Source organism: Xenopus tropicalis, chromosome 4 (genome assembly GCF_000004195.4).
Source record: "Xenopus tropicalis strain Nigerian chromosome 4, UCB_Xtro_10.0, whole genome shotgun sequence".
NCBI lineage: Eukaryota > Metazoa > Chordata > Amphibia > Anura > Pipidae > Xenopus > Xenopus tropicalis.
Window position 1 is genome coordinate 38,002,544 of NC_030680.2, and position 19,344 is coordinate 38,021,887.

The 19,344-nt window shown below is 39.0% G+C and overlaps 2 protein-coding genes across 3 annotated transcripts; one reads left to right on the plus strand and one right to left on the minus strand.

Moving 5' to 3' along the window:
- The first annotated feature begins 44 nt into the window (after positions 1–44).
- On the plus strand, positions 45–7,842 carry mrpl11 (mitochondrial ribosomal protein L11). Its single transcript, NM_001016785.3, has 7 exons — positions 45–112; positions 1,098–1,181; positions 2,604–2,728; positions 2,842–2,937; positions 3,852–3,945; positions 6,051–6,210; positions 7,546–7,842. Exons 3-7 carry the CDS (start codon positions 2,606–2,608, stop codon positions 7,649–7,651), a joined length of 579 nt encoding a protein of 192 aa, NP_001016785.1. The 5' UTR covers positions 45–112; positions 1,098–1,181; positions 2,604–2,605; the 3' UTR covers positions 7,652–7,842.
- Positions 7,843–9,711: 1,869 nt separating this feature from the next.
- npas4 (neuronal PAS domain protein 4) lies at positions 9,712–16,877 on the minus strand. Of its 2 annotated transcripts, NM_001079438.2 has the most exon segments (8): positions 9,712–11,451; positions 11,698–12,911; positions 13,011–13,146; positions 13,531–13,640; positions 13,757–14,006; positions 14,272–14,374; positions 14,702–14,853; positions 15,280–15,569. In NM_001079438.2, coding segments are annotated over 8 exon segments (2,166 nt in total). In that variant the 5' UTR covers positions 15,455–15,569; the 3' UTR covers positions 9,712–11,425.
- Positions 16,878–19,344: the final 2,467 nt, after the last annotated feature.

The following is a 19,344-nucleotide window of genomic DNA, read 5'->3' on the forward strand; positions in this document are numbered from 1 at the left end:
ATGAGCTTGCGTGCTTATGGAGAGCTGCTTATGAAGGTCGTAAGGGGAGTGCAAGAGGACTGACATAAAGTGGTGCCGTGTTCCTGCAGAGTACTGACTTACTGAGGGGACGGTAAGCAGCTGTACAAGTAGATGTAGCTTGAGTGTGCATGGCAATAAGTTCGAGACAGCTGGAAATTCAGTGCTTTATGGCCTGTGGTCCCCGAAATGTCATATAGCATAAGTGCCTTTAGACCCCAGGCATGTTTCCGTGTGGGACTGCTAGTTGCCCCCTGTTCTGTAATAATGCTGTTTTATGTGGTAATGGTCCCTCAGGTCCTGGGATTTCAGGGAAATTCGGATTCATGCCTCCCCTTATCTTTCTAACTAAAGCTGCCCATACAGATCTTATAGTTTAGCCCCAGTGGTATTTTGAATCCTGCCCTATTATTATCTGGCAGATTTTTGACCAGACATTGGTTGGGCAGGCCTTTCAGATGGCCCTATACACAGGCCGATAATCTGCCAACTTGGTCTGGAAGGACAGAATTGACAGTTTATATTGGCTGGTGTATTCTGTGTTGTCATCGTACAAGTGTTTCCCAAGCATTCCTTCTGCTTCTACAATGGGGTATGCACACCTAAAATATGTATTAATTACTTATGAGCCTTTTATTCTGAATTTTATACACACACTATATTCTAAGTCAGTCCCTAAGCTCAGTAAGTGACAGCAGCACAGAGCATGTGCAGGGAATTTGCAGAAAAGAAGATGGGGAGCTACTGGGGCATCTTTGGGGGCACAGATCTTCCCTGCTAAAGGGCTGTGGTTGCCTTGGGCTGGTACAGAAACCCACAAAATAGTCTGCAGTATTTCTACCCTACTTCTTTATTAAGCTTTAATACCCCTTTAGAAACAATTACAGATCATTTACATTTTTGGTATAGATTTATTTTTGTGTTTTGAATTATTATATTATTGGTGCCTAAGATCCCAGATGGGAATTCTGCTGTATAAAACTCTCCCGCAGAACAGAATTGATTGAATAAATTATTTGTAATACTTGCACCATTATATGCAACTGCCATTCTTGACTGTTGATTTTTTCCCCTTACAGCCCCAGAGACCCATTAGTATTTATCTTGTTCCATTGTTCCCTGACTGCTTCATACTTATTCAGGTGCATTTTGGCAGACGTGAGGTGAGTGCTCGCTTCTTCTTTCTAGTGAGTGTTGTCCTTGCTTTTCTGCAACAGATCTCATTATTTCAAATAATCTGTCTGCAGACATGACACTAAGCTGAGAAGAGAAAGGCCTGCAGATCTGCAGATACTTTTTAAGATTCTTTTGTGAATTCACAACATGTTCCTTTGGCCAAGACTGTGCGAGTACTTTCACTCCTAGGAAGAACTATTTCTCATTTGAAAAATATGTCTCTGATTTCATTTGGGATTTAAAATGATTTTGTAACTCATTCAAACTAGACAGACACCATTTATGATGTTTGCAGGAGTTTATGACCTTCTTAGTTATGTGCTGGCCTGAACTTGTGGGACCCACAAGCCAACATCCACACAACTTTTGTGGATGGGTTTGGGCTGCACTTTACCATGTGTCCACCCTGCCTATGACCTTACTATGCCCCATCTCTGCCTCCAGATGTTAGTATTTATAAATTCGACTCTGTGTGCCCTGCCATTTTTTGCCCTGTCAGAGAGGGGCAGGTCGGGTGCAGGTCTATAAATACAGAGGGTTATGGTCAGGTGGGTTGGCAGGGTTGGCTACTGGTCAGCTTTTTGCCAGCCTGCACATCACTGTTACTTCATGATCTGTCTCTAGATCTGCTTCTTGCCTCTGCACTGAAAACTATATGTTCTATGATAGCTTTAGCCAAAGTAAAGCAGATTTATATTTTCTAGGGCTGCCCTATATGAGACATGGCAGTTTAACAGAAATATTTCTACAGCTGACCCTGATTACAGTATTTTATGGAGGAAATAACATTTTAAATAATCTGAAATGCTATACAAATGAAGCAAGTGCCAGTGCTGTCATTTATTTAATCTCTGAAACTCCCTCTGTATATCAGAATCACTATGGAAAATGCAGTAATGCTGAAAACAGGTCAGGGCAATGTCCCCTTTAATCTGTTGTGTGCAATGTATGTATTTTAACAAAATTCTATGCACCAAAATTTGTTTCGTGTGTTTTGGTCATAATATAAAGAAATGCTTGCCATGGGACAAAATATGGTCAAAAACTTCTTTCTGTTAGCAACTGTGCAACAACTACTGCTACTGAAAGTAGAGCTAACAACTTCAATGATAGTAAAGCATGTTGTGTTAGGATAAAGGTAATCGAAAGGTTGTATGAATAAGGAATTTATGTTGGCCAGATTTACACTGATAACTATTTAACATTTGGGGGAAAAAAAGCAGTTTAGATTGATAATAGAGCAGCAGCCAGCACAGGAAACTAGATGCATTATCATTTACAATGAAGTGTAGTTTAATGGAGCATAGAGTAGGGGCAAATATTTAGTAGGAATCGCTCCCACTTTAGCAGTGTCTTATTAAAACTTTTTGTTATTCTGGTTTACAATAAAAAATTTTGTTCTCCCTTAGTTATGTCAAAAGCTTCACGTGCAGTAAAAACTGTAAAGAAAGCCAATGTTGCCGGCATGATTCGAGCACTGGTGAGAGCTGGGCAGGCAGCTCCTGGACCACCGCTTGGACCCATCCTGGGACAGGTAACTGCTGCATTTTGAATACTCCTGTTCGGCAGTAGGAAAATCTCCTCTTTGCAATGTCTCCAGACTGGAATTTTGTAACCTCTCTTACTTTTTTCTGCATTCCTGTTTAGCGAGGTATCCCCATTGGCCAGTTTTGTAAGGAGTTCAATGAAAAAACCAAAGACATCAAGGAAGGAATCCCTCTTCCTGTAAAAATATTTGTCAAGGTAAGATTTTGCCACATATACTTACTGGGTAAGTAGGACTAGATTCTTACTGGGCTGACTAGGTTTAAGGGCAACACTTAAGGAAACAGTGTCCCTAAATACTGCCTTAGGCATAAGGCAGCATAGATGGTTTGGCACAGGGGATGTCAGCCCCATCTGGCATGAGCCTTTGGGTGACAAGTCCCATGTAAGGCTGCTCTAAATCATGCTGCAGCTTTAGTGGTGTACACGTACTCTTAAACACATGGATCTAAACAAAACAACCCTATTTTAAAGGGAGCCCTACTCATTGTCACATAGGTCTGTATTTAAAGGCACTACAGAGTCCCAGATGTTTGCCACAGCATCATAACTAGGGACATAAAAATACAAGATCTTTCCCTGATGGGTTTATTAAGCTACTGAGTAGTGCTTGTACTGCATGAACTACAGTTCTATATAGACTCAAACCCTCCAGCAAAAATGTGTAATATAAGGAGATCTTGAATATGATCTGTTTGATTACCAATCATTACTCTACACATATTTCTTAAATACCCAGCTTGCACAAAACATTATTTTTTATTACTTATTGAAGGCGGTTCTCCCATCATGACCATGACATCATACTTTGGGCCAATATGACATATGCAAGGCTATTACAGTCCTTAAACTATGTCTTTCACCATGTGCAATTGGTAAATACTTAGTTTTTGCTGGAAAATTTATTTTGCCCCAATACAGGGAGTGATATTCTGCTAGCATACAAGGAGTGCAGCAGAAAGCCTTAATAATACAACCGTGCTGTTCCAAATGTATCACAAAACTGAGAGGTACTAGAGCACTTTTTTTGCTTAATTGTTTAAAAAATAAACATTGCAGTTTAGTTACATTGAAAGAAATATAATAGATTTTCATACTCTCTTCTTTTGCAGCCCGATAGAACTTATGATATGAAAATTGGGCAGCCTCCGGTGTCTTATTTCCTAAAAGCTGCTGCTGGGATAGAAAAAGGAGCAGCGCAGACAGGTGGGGCACAACACATTTAGATTAAGTGATGGTCATTGTACACATACACAATGGGATATTATGACCTGGTGTGTAGCGAGCCTCTTCCAGTTGCTTGTTGATGAACTAGTACATGTGTAATGTTATAAAAATGTGAAAAAAGGCTTATTCTATATTACTTACGTCTATTGAATTTGCAAAAGGCTTGTTCATGTCACTGCCATAATGCAAGATAAGAAACGTACTTACTCGTTCTGAGTACCAATGATGGATATACAGTGGAGGAAATAATTATTTGACCCCTCACTGATTTTGTAAGTTTGTCCAATGACAAAGAAATGAAAAGTCTCAGAACAGTATCATTTCAATGGTAGGTTTATTTTAACAGTGGCAGATAGCACATCAAAAGGAAAATCGAAAAAATAACTTTAAATAAAAGATAGCAACTGATTTGCATTTCATTGAGTGAAATAAGTTTTTGAACCCTCTAACAAAAAAAGACTTAATACTTAGTGGAAAAACCCTTGTTTGCAAGCACAGAGGTCAAACGTTTCTTGTAATTGATGACCAAGTTTGCGCACATTTTAGGAGGAATGTTGGTCCACTCCTCTTTGCAGATCATCTCTAAATCCCTAAGGTTTCAAGGCTGTCTCTGTGCAACTCTGAGCTTGAGCTCCCTCCATAGGTTTTCTATTGGATTAAGGTCCGGAGACTGACTAGGCCACTCCATGACCTTAATGTGCTTCTTCTTGAGCCACTCCTTTGTTGCCTTTGCTGTATGTTTTGGGTCATTGTCGTGCTGGAACACCCATCCACGACCCATTTTCAGTTTCCTGGCAGAGGGAAGGAGGTTGTCGTTCAGGATTTCACGATACATGGCTCCGTCCATTTTCCCGTTAATGCGAATAAGTTGTCCTGTGCCCTTAGCAGAAAAACACCCCCAAAGCAAAATGTTTCCACCCCCATGCTTGACGGTGGGGACGGTGTTTTGGGGGTCATAGGCAGCATTTTTCTTCCTCCAAACACAGCGAGTTGAGTTAATGCCAAAGAGCTCTATTTTGGTCTCATCAGACCACAGCACCTTCTCCCAGTCACTCACAGAATCATTCAGGTGTTCATTGGCAAACTTCAGATGGGCCTGCACATGTGCCTTCTTGAGCAGGGGGACCTTGCGAGCCCTGCAGGATTTTAATCCATTGCGGTGTAATGTGTTTCCAATGGTTTTCTTGGTGACTGTGGTCCCTGCTAATTTGAGGTCATTAACTAACTCCTCCCGTGTAGTTCTAGGATGCTTTTTCACCTTTCTCAGAATCATTGACACCCCACGAGGTGAGATCTTGCGTGGAGCCCCAGAGCGAGGTCGATTGATGGTCATTTTGTGCTCCTTCCATTTTCGAACAATCGCACCAACAGTTGTCACCTTCTCTCCCAGCTTCTTGCTAATGATTTTGTAGCCCATTCCAGCCTTGTGCAGGTCTACAATTTTGTCTCTGACATCCTTGGACAGCTCTTTGGTCTTTCCCATGTTGGAGAGTTTGGAGTCTGCTTGATTGATTGATTCTGTGGACAGGTGTCTTTTATACAGGTGACTAGTTAAGACAGGTGTCCTTAATGAGGTTGACTAATTGAGTAGAAGTGTCTAACCACTCTGTGGGAGCCAGAACTCTTAATGGTTGGTAGGGGTTCAAAAACTTATTTCACTCAATGAAATGCAAATCAGTTGCTATCTTTTATTTAAAGTTATTTTTTCGATTTTCCTTTTGATGTGCTATCTGCCACTGTTAAAATAAACCTACCATTGAAATTATACTGTTCTGAGACGTTTCATTTCTTTGTCATTGGACAAACTTACAAAATCAGCGAGGGGTCAAATAATTATTTCCTCCACTGTATCTGAACACAGGCATGCAGTATGGCACCTCCCATTCATAAGAGATGTTAAATAATAAATATCTGTAGATTAGCAAATCTGATTGCACACATTATTAAGGGAATTTCATGTTTTATCTGGACTAAAATACTCATACATACTTAGAATATTCTTTTTGCTCTGTATTTAAATAACTGATCTGACTAATTAAAGGTAAAGTCAATTCTCTCTTTCCTCCCACACTTTCTGTAATTAGGTCATGAAATAGCAGGAATGGTAACATTAAAGCAGCTGTATGAGATAGCTCTGGTGAAGTCACAGGATGAAGCTTTTATAATGCGAGATATGCCACTAAGAGATGTGGTGAAATGCATCATGGGAAGTGCCAAGTCACTGGGGATCAAGGTAGTAAAAGAGTAAGTATTTATTTTCTCTAATTTAGCTGTATACTGAATGTACTGAAGATAGTGAGACTGTGAATGGAAATAAATGTTTTGCTATTGGTCAAGCGCCACCTGCACTAATATACAATGTGGAAACGAAGTAATGCAATGTTGATGTTTATGTTGCCTTATTCTACAGTATAAGGAACAAATGAATGACTTGCCCACCATTGTAATCTGTCCCAAAGTTCGTTGTGTTTTATTGTCTGATCCCAGCATTCCAACAGGCTTCCTAACAAAGGAATGGCAGTGGCATTGGTGCTTCATGGAAACCTGCATGCTTATATTTAAGGGTGAAGATACACTGAGCTACTAGTAGCAGCTACTTTTTAACAGCTACTAAACTCCAGAAAATACCCTGCCATAGAAAATATTGAGAATTACCTCTGCTAAAACACATGTAGAGACAATTATCGGTAAATGATCAACATTGTCTATTTTAGTAGCCGTGACAAGTAGCAGCTACAAGTAACTCTGTGTGTCTTCACCCTTAAGGTACAGTATCTCCTCTTGTTCCACTTAAGTTTGATGAATAGGGCTTGTGCTGAACCTACCTTTTACCTACTATTCCAGTCACAAATATGTTTTTCATGATTCCAGTTTAGTTGTGCTAAAAAAAAAATGGTATTTTCTAAGTGCAAAAAATCGAATGTAAAAATTTGCCATCTAAAAGCTAGCGAGCCTAGGCAAAGTCAAGCCATATTTCAATTTGAGATATTCAGATTTTCGAGTTGAATTCGAGTTTGTAAACTTGAAAATTCAAGGTATTTAAGTTTAATTGCACACATTAATAAGAAGCAAGCATTCGGTATGTGACTTCAATCGATTTAGGAAAACAAACTTCAATTCACAAACTCGAAAATTGATAAATAAGCCCACAAGACTGACGCTACTTTCCAGTATACAACCCGCTCACCTCAACCCTTTTTTGTGACTGATTTCTTGGCATATTGCAGTGGCACTATCTGTGAGCTTGTAATCTGATTATCTGCCTCACAAGGACCAAATATACAATAGCTTCAGTTTCTCTGGTTTCCCAGTTTAGGTCATGAAATAACAAAAACCATCAATTTTTAAAACTAAAACAAATATCAGAAAATATGTTTATCACATGTCCCATTCATTGCACTCACGTTGAACAAGGAGTACATTGTCTCTTTAATGCATGGCAATACAGGGATAGCGTCCTAGACCACCTATTTCATTTACTTATTTCAAGAATACTTTTATTTACATTTACTCCAACGGGAAGGGTTTGTTCATAAATTATTAATTTAATTAATTAAATTGTGTTTCCATTTTCCTCAGTTTGACAGCAGAGGAGTATGGGAAGTTCTTAGAAGAGCGACGGCTTGTTCTCCAAGCTGCTGCTGAAGCTCAAGCTGCCGAAGCTGCAGGATCCAAAAAGAAATAAGGCTCTTTTACAGCATGGAGTGTGTGGATGTTCCATTATCCCTGGAGATAAGACTGCACAGAGTCATAATTATCTTATGAAGGACAGTAACTTGATTGAACTGAGCATGGGATACATGTTCTCCAGGCAGACGAAATATACTGTGGATTTCTATGTCTTTTGTAATTTATGTAATAAAATGCCACAAGCTACTCTTTGTCTTGTTTTGGTTGCTTGATCCTAACAATATTTTATAAAAATGGCTTGTTTGCTGATAAGTGCATAAGAATAAGGTCAGGGATTCCAGTGCCAAATGTTGGCTAGGGCAGTGTTTTTTTGGATTTCTTTGAATCATGTCAACATTTGGCCAGAGACCCCTTTAACTCATAACTGCAGATGAGAAAAAACATTGCTGTATCAGCCATTCCATTGCAGTTTTCTAAATATCTAGGAAAGGGCTGTCCAACTGGCGGCCCGCGGTTCCCCTCTGTGTGCCCCCCCCCACCTGTGTGGCTGCTGTGACTGCTTACCTTTGTGTAAACTTTAAATGGTATTAGTCAGATTAGGCAGATTATTGCACACACACACAGGCAGCATAGGGCAGGCAGAGTATGACACACACAGGTAGCATAAGGCAGGCACATTATGGCACTCACAGGCATCATAGGGCAGGCATAGTATGGCACACACGGGCAGCATATGGCAGGCACAGTATTGCATACACAGGCAGGGTAGGGCAGGCAGAGTATTGCACACACCCTATGCTGCCTGTGTGTGCCATACCCTGCCTTCCCTGAGCAGCCTGTGGGAGGTGAACCTGGCAGTGGTTTGTTCTGAAAGTTTATTAGCACTTGGAAATAATCATTATATGGTCCCTAAGGTGTGTAATTATGTGCTGGGGGTTGCTGTGCTATCCACAAAGAAGGAGGAGGCATAGGGATTTAAGGGTGTGTCTTAATATGACACAATATAATTCTTTCACATATGAGTGATATCCCTACACCAACCATTTTGGTTTTTGCTGCGCTACCACCATTAATGTGGGTATGGTCTTAAAAGCTCTTGGGTGTGGTTTAAAGTGGGTGCGGTTTAAAAAGGGGAGTGGTCAAAACTGGCTTCCATTATCGACCCTTGGTACCACAGAAGTTGGACAGCACTGATCTAGGACAAAAAGTGTTAAATTTTACCCTAGTTAACCTTCCCAGAGTACAAGAGAGTCAACTGTTCATTTTCAGGAAAATGTTGCCATAACTGACACTAACCCTTACCACTCCCAAACTCTCCTGTAGAAAGGGGGCAAGTCTCAGAGTTTGGGATCCTTTGGCCTAAGGTATCTTGCCCTCGGACATCACTGTATCCCTCAGTAACCCATATAACAGCATATGGTGTGTGTATGTGACCATACTTGGATCTCCAGCGATTATCTGCTGAGGCTCAGATGTAATAGGTATGGTAAACAGTTTTTCTTCACGGACCCTTGGAAATGTATGGAAGCAGTCAATTATATACCCCTAGCAGGTTTTCACTTAGACCCAAGTCTATCTAGTTAAATTATAGCATTGCCTAAATATTTTATACCATTTTCAAGATTTGTGTCATAACTGAGATCTGATTTACTTGCAACTTTTACAATTGAATTTGACATTAGTTGACACGCATAGAATTTGGGGGCTTTCTATTCTCACATAGTGTGCCTCAGCCATAAGGAACATAGAACTATGGGGCTGCACCCCTCAAGGGGGCCAAAGCAGTAGATGGCATGGGCAGTCTTTAAGATTTTAGGGGTGAGCTAATTTTGTTCTTCTTGATAGTGATGAAACAACAGCTTTTGTAGTGTTCATAAGCCAGCATTTTGCTGAGCACAGTGCTGTAGGTAGGGAAAAAATTGCAAATGTGTATATTGTAAGTGGCTCAGTGCAACAAGACTTTGCAGTATTAGGTTGCCAGTTGCTCAAGAAATGGAATTTATCACTTGGGGATTCCTTGGACTGTAAAGTGGGAGTTTTGGAAATAAATCACCTTTCTTTAAGAGTTTATGGCTTGATATGGATATTCTTCTTGGCCAAATAAAGAAAACACAGTTTTTCTTTAACCTTTTAATCATCTCTATAAAAAAGACAGTTTTATTTTTCTACAAGACCAGGACTTAACATCACCAGCCCAACACAAACGAACTCATCGTAGACGTTATATAAAAATTATATCTTATAAATATATTTATAAATGTACAATTCATTTACTTATTTTTACCATTTCTCTCAAACTTTGAAAAACAGCAATTCAGGAAAAAATATCCTAATACTTAATTCGTAGCAAAATCCTACGTCATCACTTACGGCACCCCATGGCGCCATAATTTTGATACATGTAAACTTTTTATTTTTTTTAACTTCCCCTCTAAATCTGACATCAGGCAAATCGATAAACTGGTGAACAAAATATTTACCACAAAATTCACTAAAAAGAGACCCCTAAATAAGCGAATAGGGGTGTTTTCTTTTAGTAAATTCTGTTTAATACTGGGTTCACCCTTTGGTAAATATTACCCATATATTGAGTTATAAGTAAAGGGAACGTTGTTCTTTTAAACTTCAAAGGTGCAGTTGGTTAAAATGCATTGTAAATGCACAATTTAGCTTTGCTTGTATGTAAAACCATTTTTCTGCCGCTAAAATTGAGGTTTAATGTAAATGTTTTTTCCATGTGTTGTACCATTATCCCACTGCATATTTTTTTCTGGAATTAATGTAATCCCATTGTTTTCTAAATTTGAGTTAACATTAATAAACTGTTAATCAACCGAATAGGTCGGTAAAGTGCAACGTGTTCTGAAGAGGAGCAGATTAGGAGTAATTAACCTTACTATTATATGGGGGAGCAAGGGTAGAAAATTCAGTTCTAGTACAGCAATCTAAAGAACTGTGGTTTTTCAGTATCACTTCCAGCCTTGCTGTCCAGCTATTGGCTAAGTAGAGGGCCTACTGTCTATCGAACATTGGCCAGATGATAAAATGCTGGAACCCTTGGTTATAAGGGTCCATAAACATACAATCTGGTCACTTTATGTGCCCAGGCTTTCAGTTGGACAGCTCTGGTTCCTGGAAACTGCTTTAAATATAAACATACCAATTTTATGGACTGAACAAAAATTAAAAATACAATGTATATATTATTTTAGCTTCACTACGAGTGAATACATTTTTGATATGTAAGACTACTTACAACTGCTTTATACAATAACCAATTTTTGTCCACTTTCTGGTCTATTCTTCCAGCTATTTTAACAGACATATTTGTTGTACAAATAGAGTAGCAATGGCCCATCCTTTTGCTAAAGGTTAAAATAACTTTCAAAATATTTTATTATTTGAACATAGCCAACTGTTTTGTTTATAAATACCAGAATTGATATTGAAACCATGTGTTTCATTGCAGATCTTTTGCAAGAAAAGACTTTTGCTTAAACATTTATTGTGTGTTTGTACGTTTTGTTCCCGACTAGATTAACATTCAAACAGAATGTATCTAAGGATGGGCCGTTGCTTTGTTTTAAATTGGCAAAAGATAGGTAACTATCTGTATAATGTCAACGTGCACAAGATCTAAAAAGAGCAGAGAAAAGGAAGCAAAAACTGAAATAAGACAGTTCTTAAGCGAACAAGGGTGTTCATGGCGCAGAAAGCCATTTTCACTCCGTGTTTTGTGCATTATTTCTTTCATTGTTTGTAAGGTAGCAGAAATCTGCTGAAGATATGACAATATGCCATACATATCGAAGTAAGTCACAGACTTATTTCAAAACGAAGGTTTTCCACTTCCATCTGTGGAGAGAAAAAGAGAACAGAATAATTAGTTTTCTACTTAGTCTCCATCTTCTCATCAACATTAATTTATAGTCACTGCCTTTTCTGTGTTAGCTATAATGGTCTATAATAATCTGTTTTTTTGGACCAAGACTGATATGCCCATGCTACTAAACTGACACACTGTTTTAAGTTGTGATTACATATTATACAGGATAATTAGACATTTTTCCCCTACAACAGCCACTCCCTTCAGTATCTCACCTTGTTGGAAGCCGTCTTGCAGCTGAATCTGGAGTTGATACAACTCATCATTAAACCGGTCACATTGAATCTCTGAGGCACCTGCCTCAAGGTCTGTTTTGTAGGACATCAGTTCCTCTAAGAAGTTACATTCTTCTGGCGACAGATCCGTCGTCACATTCGAGGTCATGGATGGGGAGGCAGAGAGGTCTCCTCCTAATTCATCCTCCTCTAGGGCACTGCAGGGAGACCCTGTTTCTGCAAAAGGGGGTGAGTCAGGTAAGTCTTTGAATAGGCTGCAGACTGGGTGTCCACTACTTGGAAGTGATGGGTCCTGGCAAGTTAAGAATATTGAAAGGTCAATGCTTTTCCAGGACCGTGGGAAAGGAGCAGTAGTGTCAGTTTCGGGAAGACACGCAGGTAGTGAGACACTTCTGTATGCCAGTCCGTGGCCGTTCAGTAACATGGTATCAGAGGGTGAGAATTCTTTTGTGGCTACATTGTTGAAGACATTGGCCAAAGAACCAATTTGCTTGACTAGGAGGTCTATTTCACTCTTCTCCTGCTCTGAATATTTAAACATAGCTTGGGTAATTGGTGATGTTTCAGGGGTGACTAACCCCTCTGGAAGCATTGGCAGATCCACAAACAGTGGTCCTGGAATTTCAGGTACCCTCATTACTGTGCAGTCACCACCATCCCCTGGACTGTCTGGAGTTGGGGGAAGCTTCTCATAGAGTGAGCTGCAATAGGAATAATACATTTCAGGGTTAAGGATGGTGGTTTCTTGCTCAGATGTTGTTTGAGGGGGGTTTTCTAGAGTCCCAAACAGGAAAGAACAGTTTTGGTGTGGAGTATAAGGTGGCGTGCAGGTGAATTCTTTGGGTGTCCCAAGCTGATCTCTTCTGAAGGTATGCTCATGTGAAGTTGGTTGAAAGAGTGTGAAGATAGACTGATTCTCTGATTGGCCTTCAGGGGCCACAGGATCTTCGACAAGAGGGATAGTGGTCTGGCAAAGAATTGGATCTTCTGAACCAATAGTCATGGGCTCTGAGAAATCAAATGACTGTCCTGCACTTGTTGGTGTGTTTGCAAGGGGTGTGAAGACTTGATCTGGACTTGAAAGGTCTCCTGGAGAAAGAAGGGTATCTTGATAGGAGGATGCCCCTGCTGAGAAAGAGACTGGGGTCTCCTCGGAGGTCAGCTGCTGCCTCAAGCACCAGGCTTCTTCCTCGCTGAAGAGAGAAAAATAAGAATATGATACATTAGTGCCTTGAAGAAGGTATTTAGGAAAAGTTTCCAGTGACTCTATTGGTCTGTGTATGAATACATACCTGGTTATATAATTATATGAAGTGATGGACGCCTCACTGGCCTCAAGTATCAGAATGGAATACACCCAAACCCATAGTTGATCTTTTCTTTGCAGACGTATTACAACTTCTGCTCTGCCTTCACAGGATTCATTCACTATAAAGAAAAATAGAAAAAAAGTGTTAATGTTGTCACAATGCTATGGAGTGTCCTCATCCCCTTACAAATAATCTTTCTTTTCTCTGCGTTACCTACTTGTCTCTTTTCTTATTAAACATTTCTCTGTGATAATCAGACTCTGACCCCAGATTATTAAGTACTTTCTTTTAATTGCTCTTTAAAAGAATGGCTAAGGGGTAACTAACTTTGTTTATTTTAAAGAAACATTTCAAAAGGCATTACATTTTCTTATCGCTAGGTATGCTAGGTATTTCTTTTTCCTTTCCAACTTAATAGCAAATATCACTCTTTATATAATTTCTTATATCTCCTTCCCCAATAAGATTTTACCCAGCCCAAAGTCATTTAAAAGTAACTTACACAGCTTGAGATGCTGTTTGGAGAGATGAGTAAGATCTTCAGGATGAATTAGATTGTACCAGGACTTGCTGAGTAGATCACTTTTTTCATACCACAAGTACTGTAAAATACTGTAGGAAAAAAAGAAAAAGAAAACATTACTACATGTCCCACAATATGCACCATATCAAGTCCATCTCACAATTTGGTAGCACATACTAAAATAAGTAACAAATATGACATTTACCTGTCTGAAACATCCAGCACAGTTAGGTCCTTTGCATGCTGACTCTCAAAGAAATCCACCAATAAATGACTCTGTATCACTCTAGGCTTGGGATCAAGAGGAATGCAGAAAGCTGTAAATACGGGGTTGGATGACCAATAGGTACCAGCTGGTGGTTGCTGAAATCTTCCTCTGATAAGAACCAGCTTGTTGCCTGCACTTTGCCTTCTAGCTGTCTTTGAAGTGTTGAATCGGCACCTGAACATTCTCTCTGCAGAAAAACACAAGAAGAAGAGACATGAGCATTTCAGTCAGTACTGAACATTTTTAGCTAAGAAACCTAAACATAAATAGCTCATACATCATTAAATGCACTGATTAGTGGGCAAAGAAAATGAATATATCCATATAGCAATTATATCGCTTTATAGCCCATGTTTTCTCTTCCTTTGCAATAAGAGCCTTTATGTTTAGTTCTCAGAATACAGTCATTAAGGTTTATAATACAAAAAATTGTTCTTGAAGAAATAACTCACCACTATCTGGAGATGAAGGCATTGCTAGCTGGTTCCTCATCACAAAATGATCAGAAGGGTCGATTATGTCATAGATGCTGTCCCCCTGAGCCACCAGATCAACCTGATAGAGAAAGGACATAGAGACAAGGTTTAAATAAGCAATGTACTGTCACATGGAAGCCAATACATGTATTTCCACTTCTCTAGAACTCTAAATGTCTATACTTGTATCTGAAAAGATTCACCTATGTGTGCAATTTAGATAACCTTCACCTCAGTGTTAATATTTATATATAAAAATAAAACATTGCTTTAAACTCAAGACAGCTTTGGTTTTCTGAAAATATGTAGTTAGAGAAACTGATTAACATGTTTTAAAAGTGGTCTTGTATATAAAACACATTACTTCCATAACAGAAATAAAGTGGAAAGAGTGCTTTTTACTTACCATTGAATGTCCAAGATGATCAGCTACATTTTCTGATACATAAATGAGCTTTCCTTCACTTGTGAATGTCAGTAGAAACCCAGGAAGACTATGGACAAAATCCATCAAGTCCTGGTTGGAGAGAAGACCTTCTAATTCCTCTGCCTGTTGCCCTGTTGGGTAAAAAGTAAAATGTAGTTTATCTATATTATACCATTCACAAGATTTTTATCATTTCTATTCAAATTCCCAAGCAGTACTGAATTGGTTTCAGGACCCTGGACAGCGATAAAGAAAACTTTACTGTATGGTTCAGTACCAAGGACAGCAAGCCGTTTATAAAAACCACTAGAATGGGAGCATGTTTTAAAAATTTGGGGACATTAATGACGTTTTAATTATATTATCTGGGCAACAAGTGATTCAAGTTATTCAAAGCTTCCTAAATAGCACGTAGCAACAGTCAACATATTAAAGTAGGTAAAATATATCTATAGGAACACAATAGAAGATTCTCATCAGACAGATATAACAAATCAGTGTCTGTTCATACCAATGAAAATAGTCACTTTATAGTGTTACAACATTTGAGATCTTACCTCTTGAAAAGAAGACAGATTTCCTTGTATAAATACAAGCAAGGGACATGATGTGAAGGTACGACAGACGGACTTTGTCGCCTTCAGAGATAGGAAGAAGTTCTTTCAAATTGCGTATCTCTGCATTGATCTGGTCTCTTCTAGCCTTCGAAGCGCCTTTCGTAGACCTGTACATTTTTGTTAGGGTCTCCGGGATGCTGAGGAATAATCAGTCCAGAGATCCCCTGTCTCCTTGCTTCGTCTTTCCTTTCCGTCTCGCTGTTTGCAGTCTTCTACTCAGTGTGGTATCCCCTTCTCTATCTCCCTAGATGCCTGTGTCTGAATTCTGGTTATAAGAACTGTAGCTCGTGGCTGTCTTTATATAGTAGATGAGAAGTGTGTGGGCAGGTGAGACGCAAGGGGAGGGGGGAGAAGAGTGGAGTTTAGCATCAATGGGTTGCATGGTAAGGGAACTGCCTTCTCTGCTATTACAGGCAGGCGTCATCAGCTCTTACAGATGACGCTGAGCCACAGGAGAGTAGAGAGAAGAGGGGGAGGAAAGTGCAAGGGAAAGGAGGGAGAAGTGGAGAGAAAGGAGCAGAGAGCCAAATAACACATTCTGTACCCAATTTGTACAGAATTACAGGCAAGCCTGGTTGTACTACATTTTCATTAACGGCATTGTGCAGTTAATCTTATAATCATAATAAATGCTACATATATCATGTTTTTTTGTTGTAATCAGTAGAGCTGAGCTGTTGCACCAATTTTTATACCTTTAAGTGTTCCAATAATGGTTAATACTGATACTCCCTAATAGATCAAACTAATGCTTACGGCTGCTTTGCTGCAGGAGCAGGTACAGGTCCTTATACCAGAAGAAGAAAATGTCATTACTGAAGCTTAAAATCTACTGCAGCACCTGGACAGCTTTAAACATACTGGTTTAAAATGAATGTATTCTTTGAAATTGGAACAGAATGAACATAATGATCTGGCAGGGCAGTGAGAGAGAGACGTCATTTGGATAGAAGAGGTGTGGGATGTCTGTTTTAAAATCTCTGCAGAATAGGCTAAAAAAAATAAAAAAAAGATTATTTCGCATTTCAATAAACTGTTGTCAACTTCCCCCTTTATATTACAACCCACACACTCCAGATTTGTCTATTTTTGTAGGATATGATTAATTTAGCAGAATTTTTACCCCCTTCTGCTCTCCACCAGCTCTAAATAGGCATCTGATCCTGATTTTCCTGTCTTTCTATATATTTATGCCTCCATCTCCCTCACACTTATTCCTTTTATTGTTGAAAGGATAATTAAATGTAGGTTGAATGACGCCACTGTGTTTTGTGAATGACGGCTGCTTCTTTGCATACACTTGCTGTTTTATCCATATTTGGTAAGGGCTTAGTATACAGCAGAGTTAACTCTATATTCTGCCTTTTCTCCCTGTTCTTTTCTAAAAAGCTTCAAAGCTGGGCTATTTTTATACTCTGCTGCTTTGGTTTCTAGCTTGTTGATAAACAGCTCAGAGGTATAGAAATACTGCTCAACATTGCGGATTCTTGCTGTAGTTAACTTGTAGGGAACAATCTTAACATTTGTAGTCTAATGAAGCTCTTGAGCTATACCAATGCCTATGAAATTTGAAAACAAAAATGTTTATATGTATGTAATTGAAAGGAAATAGTAGATCCTACACAATAGAATGTCATAACTGGTCATTTTTTTTTAAACCGTTCTTTTATCCCATATAAGATTAATGTAACCTCTGCATAGTAATAATGATATTGTATTTACATGGTCTTATAAATTCTCTCATCTCATAGTCTATCTAGTGTACCCTCTTGGCATAAATAAAGAATGTTGGGAAATCAAATTGCCATCTAGTTATCCAAAGACAACACTGGCTCACACCAGCAATTGAAAAGCTAAAAAAAAAGGGTTGGGCAAATCTTGAGTCTTGAGGCACCTTTATTACTATTACCTTTATTGTACTAGCTTAAATAACTAGAGCAGGGATCCCCAACCTTTTATACTCATGAGCCACATTCAAATGTAAAAAGACTTGGGGAGCAACACAAGCATAAAACATGTTCCTGGGGGTGCCAAATAAGGGCTGTTATTGCCTATTTGATAGACCCTATATGGACTGGAAGACTACATAAGGTTCTGTTTGGCAGCACATCTGGTTTTTATTCAACCAAAACTTGCCACCAAGTCAGGAATTCAAAAATAAACACCTGTTTTGAGGCCACTGGGAGCAACATCCAAGCGGTTGGAGAGCAACATGTTGCTCACGAGCCACTGGTTGGGGACCACTGAACTAGAGGCTCATTTATGAACTCAACAGTGGTCACTCTAAAACAGATGCAAAAGAAGCATACATTGACATCATTTATTAAAGATACTTGTGTGCAAACATCCATAAACACTCCTTGCACTTCTGCATAGTTGTGCTAAGCACTATTGGTCCATCCTACAGTACATCTTCTGATGATTCATACACAAGTGCACCTATTGGTTCTGGGGAACCCTCAAGCCTCTCCCAATCCAAACATGGCAGTAGGTCAATTGTTTCCATAGTGGTTGTGTTAATTGGTGCACCAACTAAAGTTGTGTCCATTGTAGTAATGAGTTTATATTGGCACAGAAGTTGTTAAAGAATACATGTGTTTTTAATTCTATTTATATGGTTGTTCCCAACCAATCCATGTAGAATATGTGATGTTTCTTCTTGACAAGGTCTAATAATGGCGGGGTGTCTGTTATTCATTGGTGTAGGATGGTCTTTATAACAGCAGCATATTCTAAGTTTTCTGGCTTAGAAAGGTGAGGACAGTGCCCATTTAGCTGATATTGTCAGGGTCTAGATGTCATATTTCTCCAATATTTTTTAATAAGTTTGAATTACTGGGCATAATCAAAAGTAGTGTATAAGCCTTATATTGGGTTTTGAGTATCTACTGCACACATTTGAGGTGATTAGGTTGTACTTATAGCATTTAGCAGGGTTTAATTATAAGTAGTGCCCATTTTTTGATCTCTACTGAGTGGTAGTGACTTGATTATTAAGCAGTTGTTAAAATAGCAAGTTTCATTATTTGTTGTACATATTCTTGCCATTTGATAGACCTATTTTGTGTTGGTTGTGTTTGAAGAAGTCTGTGTAGCTGGGATGTAGATTTAATGGTTCCTTGATTTTTTAGAAAGCAGTCTGGCAGTCTGGTAGAGGTCCCCAACCTTTGTTAACCTGTGAGCCACATTCAAATGTAAGAGCTGGGGAGCAAAATAAGGGCTGTGATTGTCTATTTGATAGCCCCTATGTGGACTGGCAGCCAACAGGAGGCCCTGTCAGTAAACCTCGTTTTTATGCAACCAAAACTTACCTCCAAGCCAGGAATTCAAAAATAAGCATCTGCTTTAAGGCCACAGGGAGCAACATCCAAGGGGTTGGTGAGCAACATGTCGCTCCTGAGCCACTGGTTGGCGATCACTGATATATGGAATGCCTTTGGTTTGAGCTAGGAATCACAATGCTTAGCTAAGAAAAGGCACTGCTGCTGTTTGTATCCCATAATGTTTAAGCCTTAGGTTATTGGCATTATTTGCAAAGTCTTTATTTCCCCATCTATGGCAAGGTCATCAATATTGAGAGTTTTGAGAGAGAAAGGATCAATGTCTAATATAGTGCTAGGCTTTATATGTATTTATGAATAATGGTTTGTATGTATGTATATATTTATTTATAAAGCACTACTTGTGCATGCAGTGCTGTACAATATAAAAGTACATTTATAGAACAAACACGATTCAATATGATAATAAAAGATAAATATAAAATATAAGGGCTTATTTAAGTCCGCTAGTAAGGTGGGCAACTTATGCTTTTACCCTGCGATGAGTTTCATGCAAAACCACTTTCATTAAAGTTACTTGAATAAAAATGCATTTCCCTATAGCTGTGCTTTGGTGCCACTCAGGAACCTCTGTTGAACTTCACCATCTAAAGTATTAAGTGTTATAACTATTTTATAATATAATATAATCTCTCCTTCTTCTGCCATCAGTTATGGAAAACTA

Bases quoted from the DNA above. Each gene is read 5' to 3' on its own strand.
- mrpl11 (NM_001016785.3), top strand. From the start codon at position 2,606: ATGTCAAAAGCTTCACGTGCAGTAAAAACTGTAAAGAAAGCCAATGTT. The intron at 2,938-3,851 runs GTAAGATTTTGC...CTTCTTTTGCAG, and splicing joins CTGTAAAAATATTTGTCAAG to CCCGATAGAACTTATGATAT. The intron at 6,211-7,545 runs GTAAGTATTTAT...CATTTTCCTCAG, and splicing joins GGGATCAAGGTAGTAAAAGA to TTTGACAGCAGAGGAGTATG.
- npas4 (XM_012961436.3), bottom strand. From the start codon at position 15,454: ATGTACAGGTCTACGAAAGGCGCTTCGAAGGCTAGAAGAGACCAGATC. The intron at 13,641-13,756 runs GTAAATGTCATA...TTTTTCCTACAG, and splicing joins GTGCTGGATGTTTCAGACAG to TATTTTACAGTACTTGTGGT. The intron at 12,912-13,010 runs GTATGTATTCAT...TTCTCTCTTCAG, and splicing joins TCATATAATTATATAACCAG to CGAGGAAGAAGCCTGGTGCT.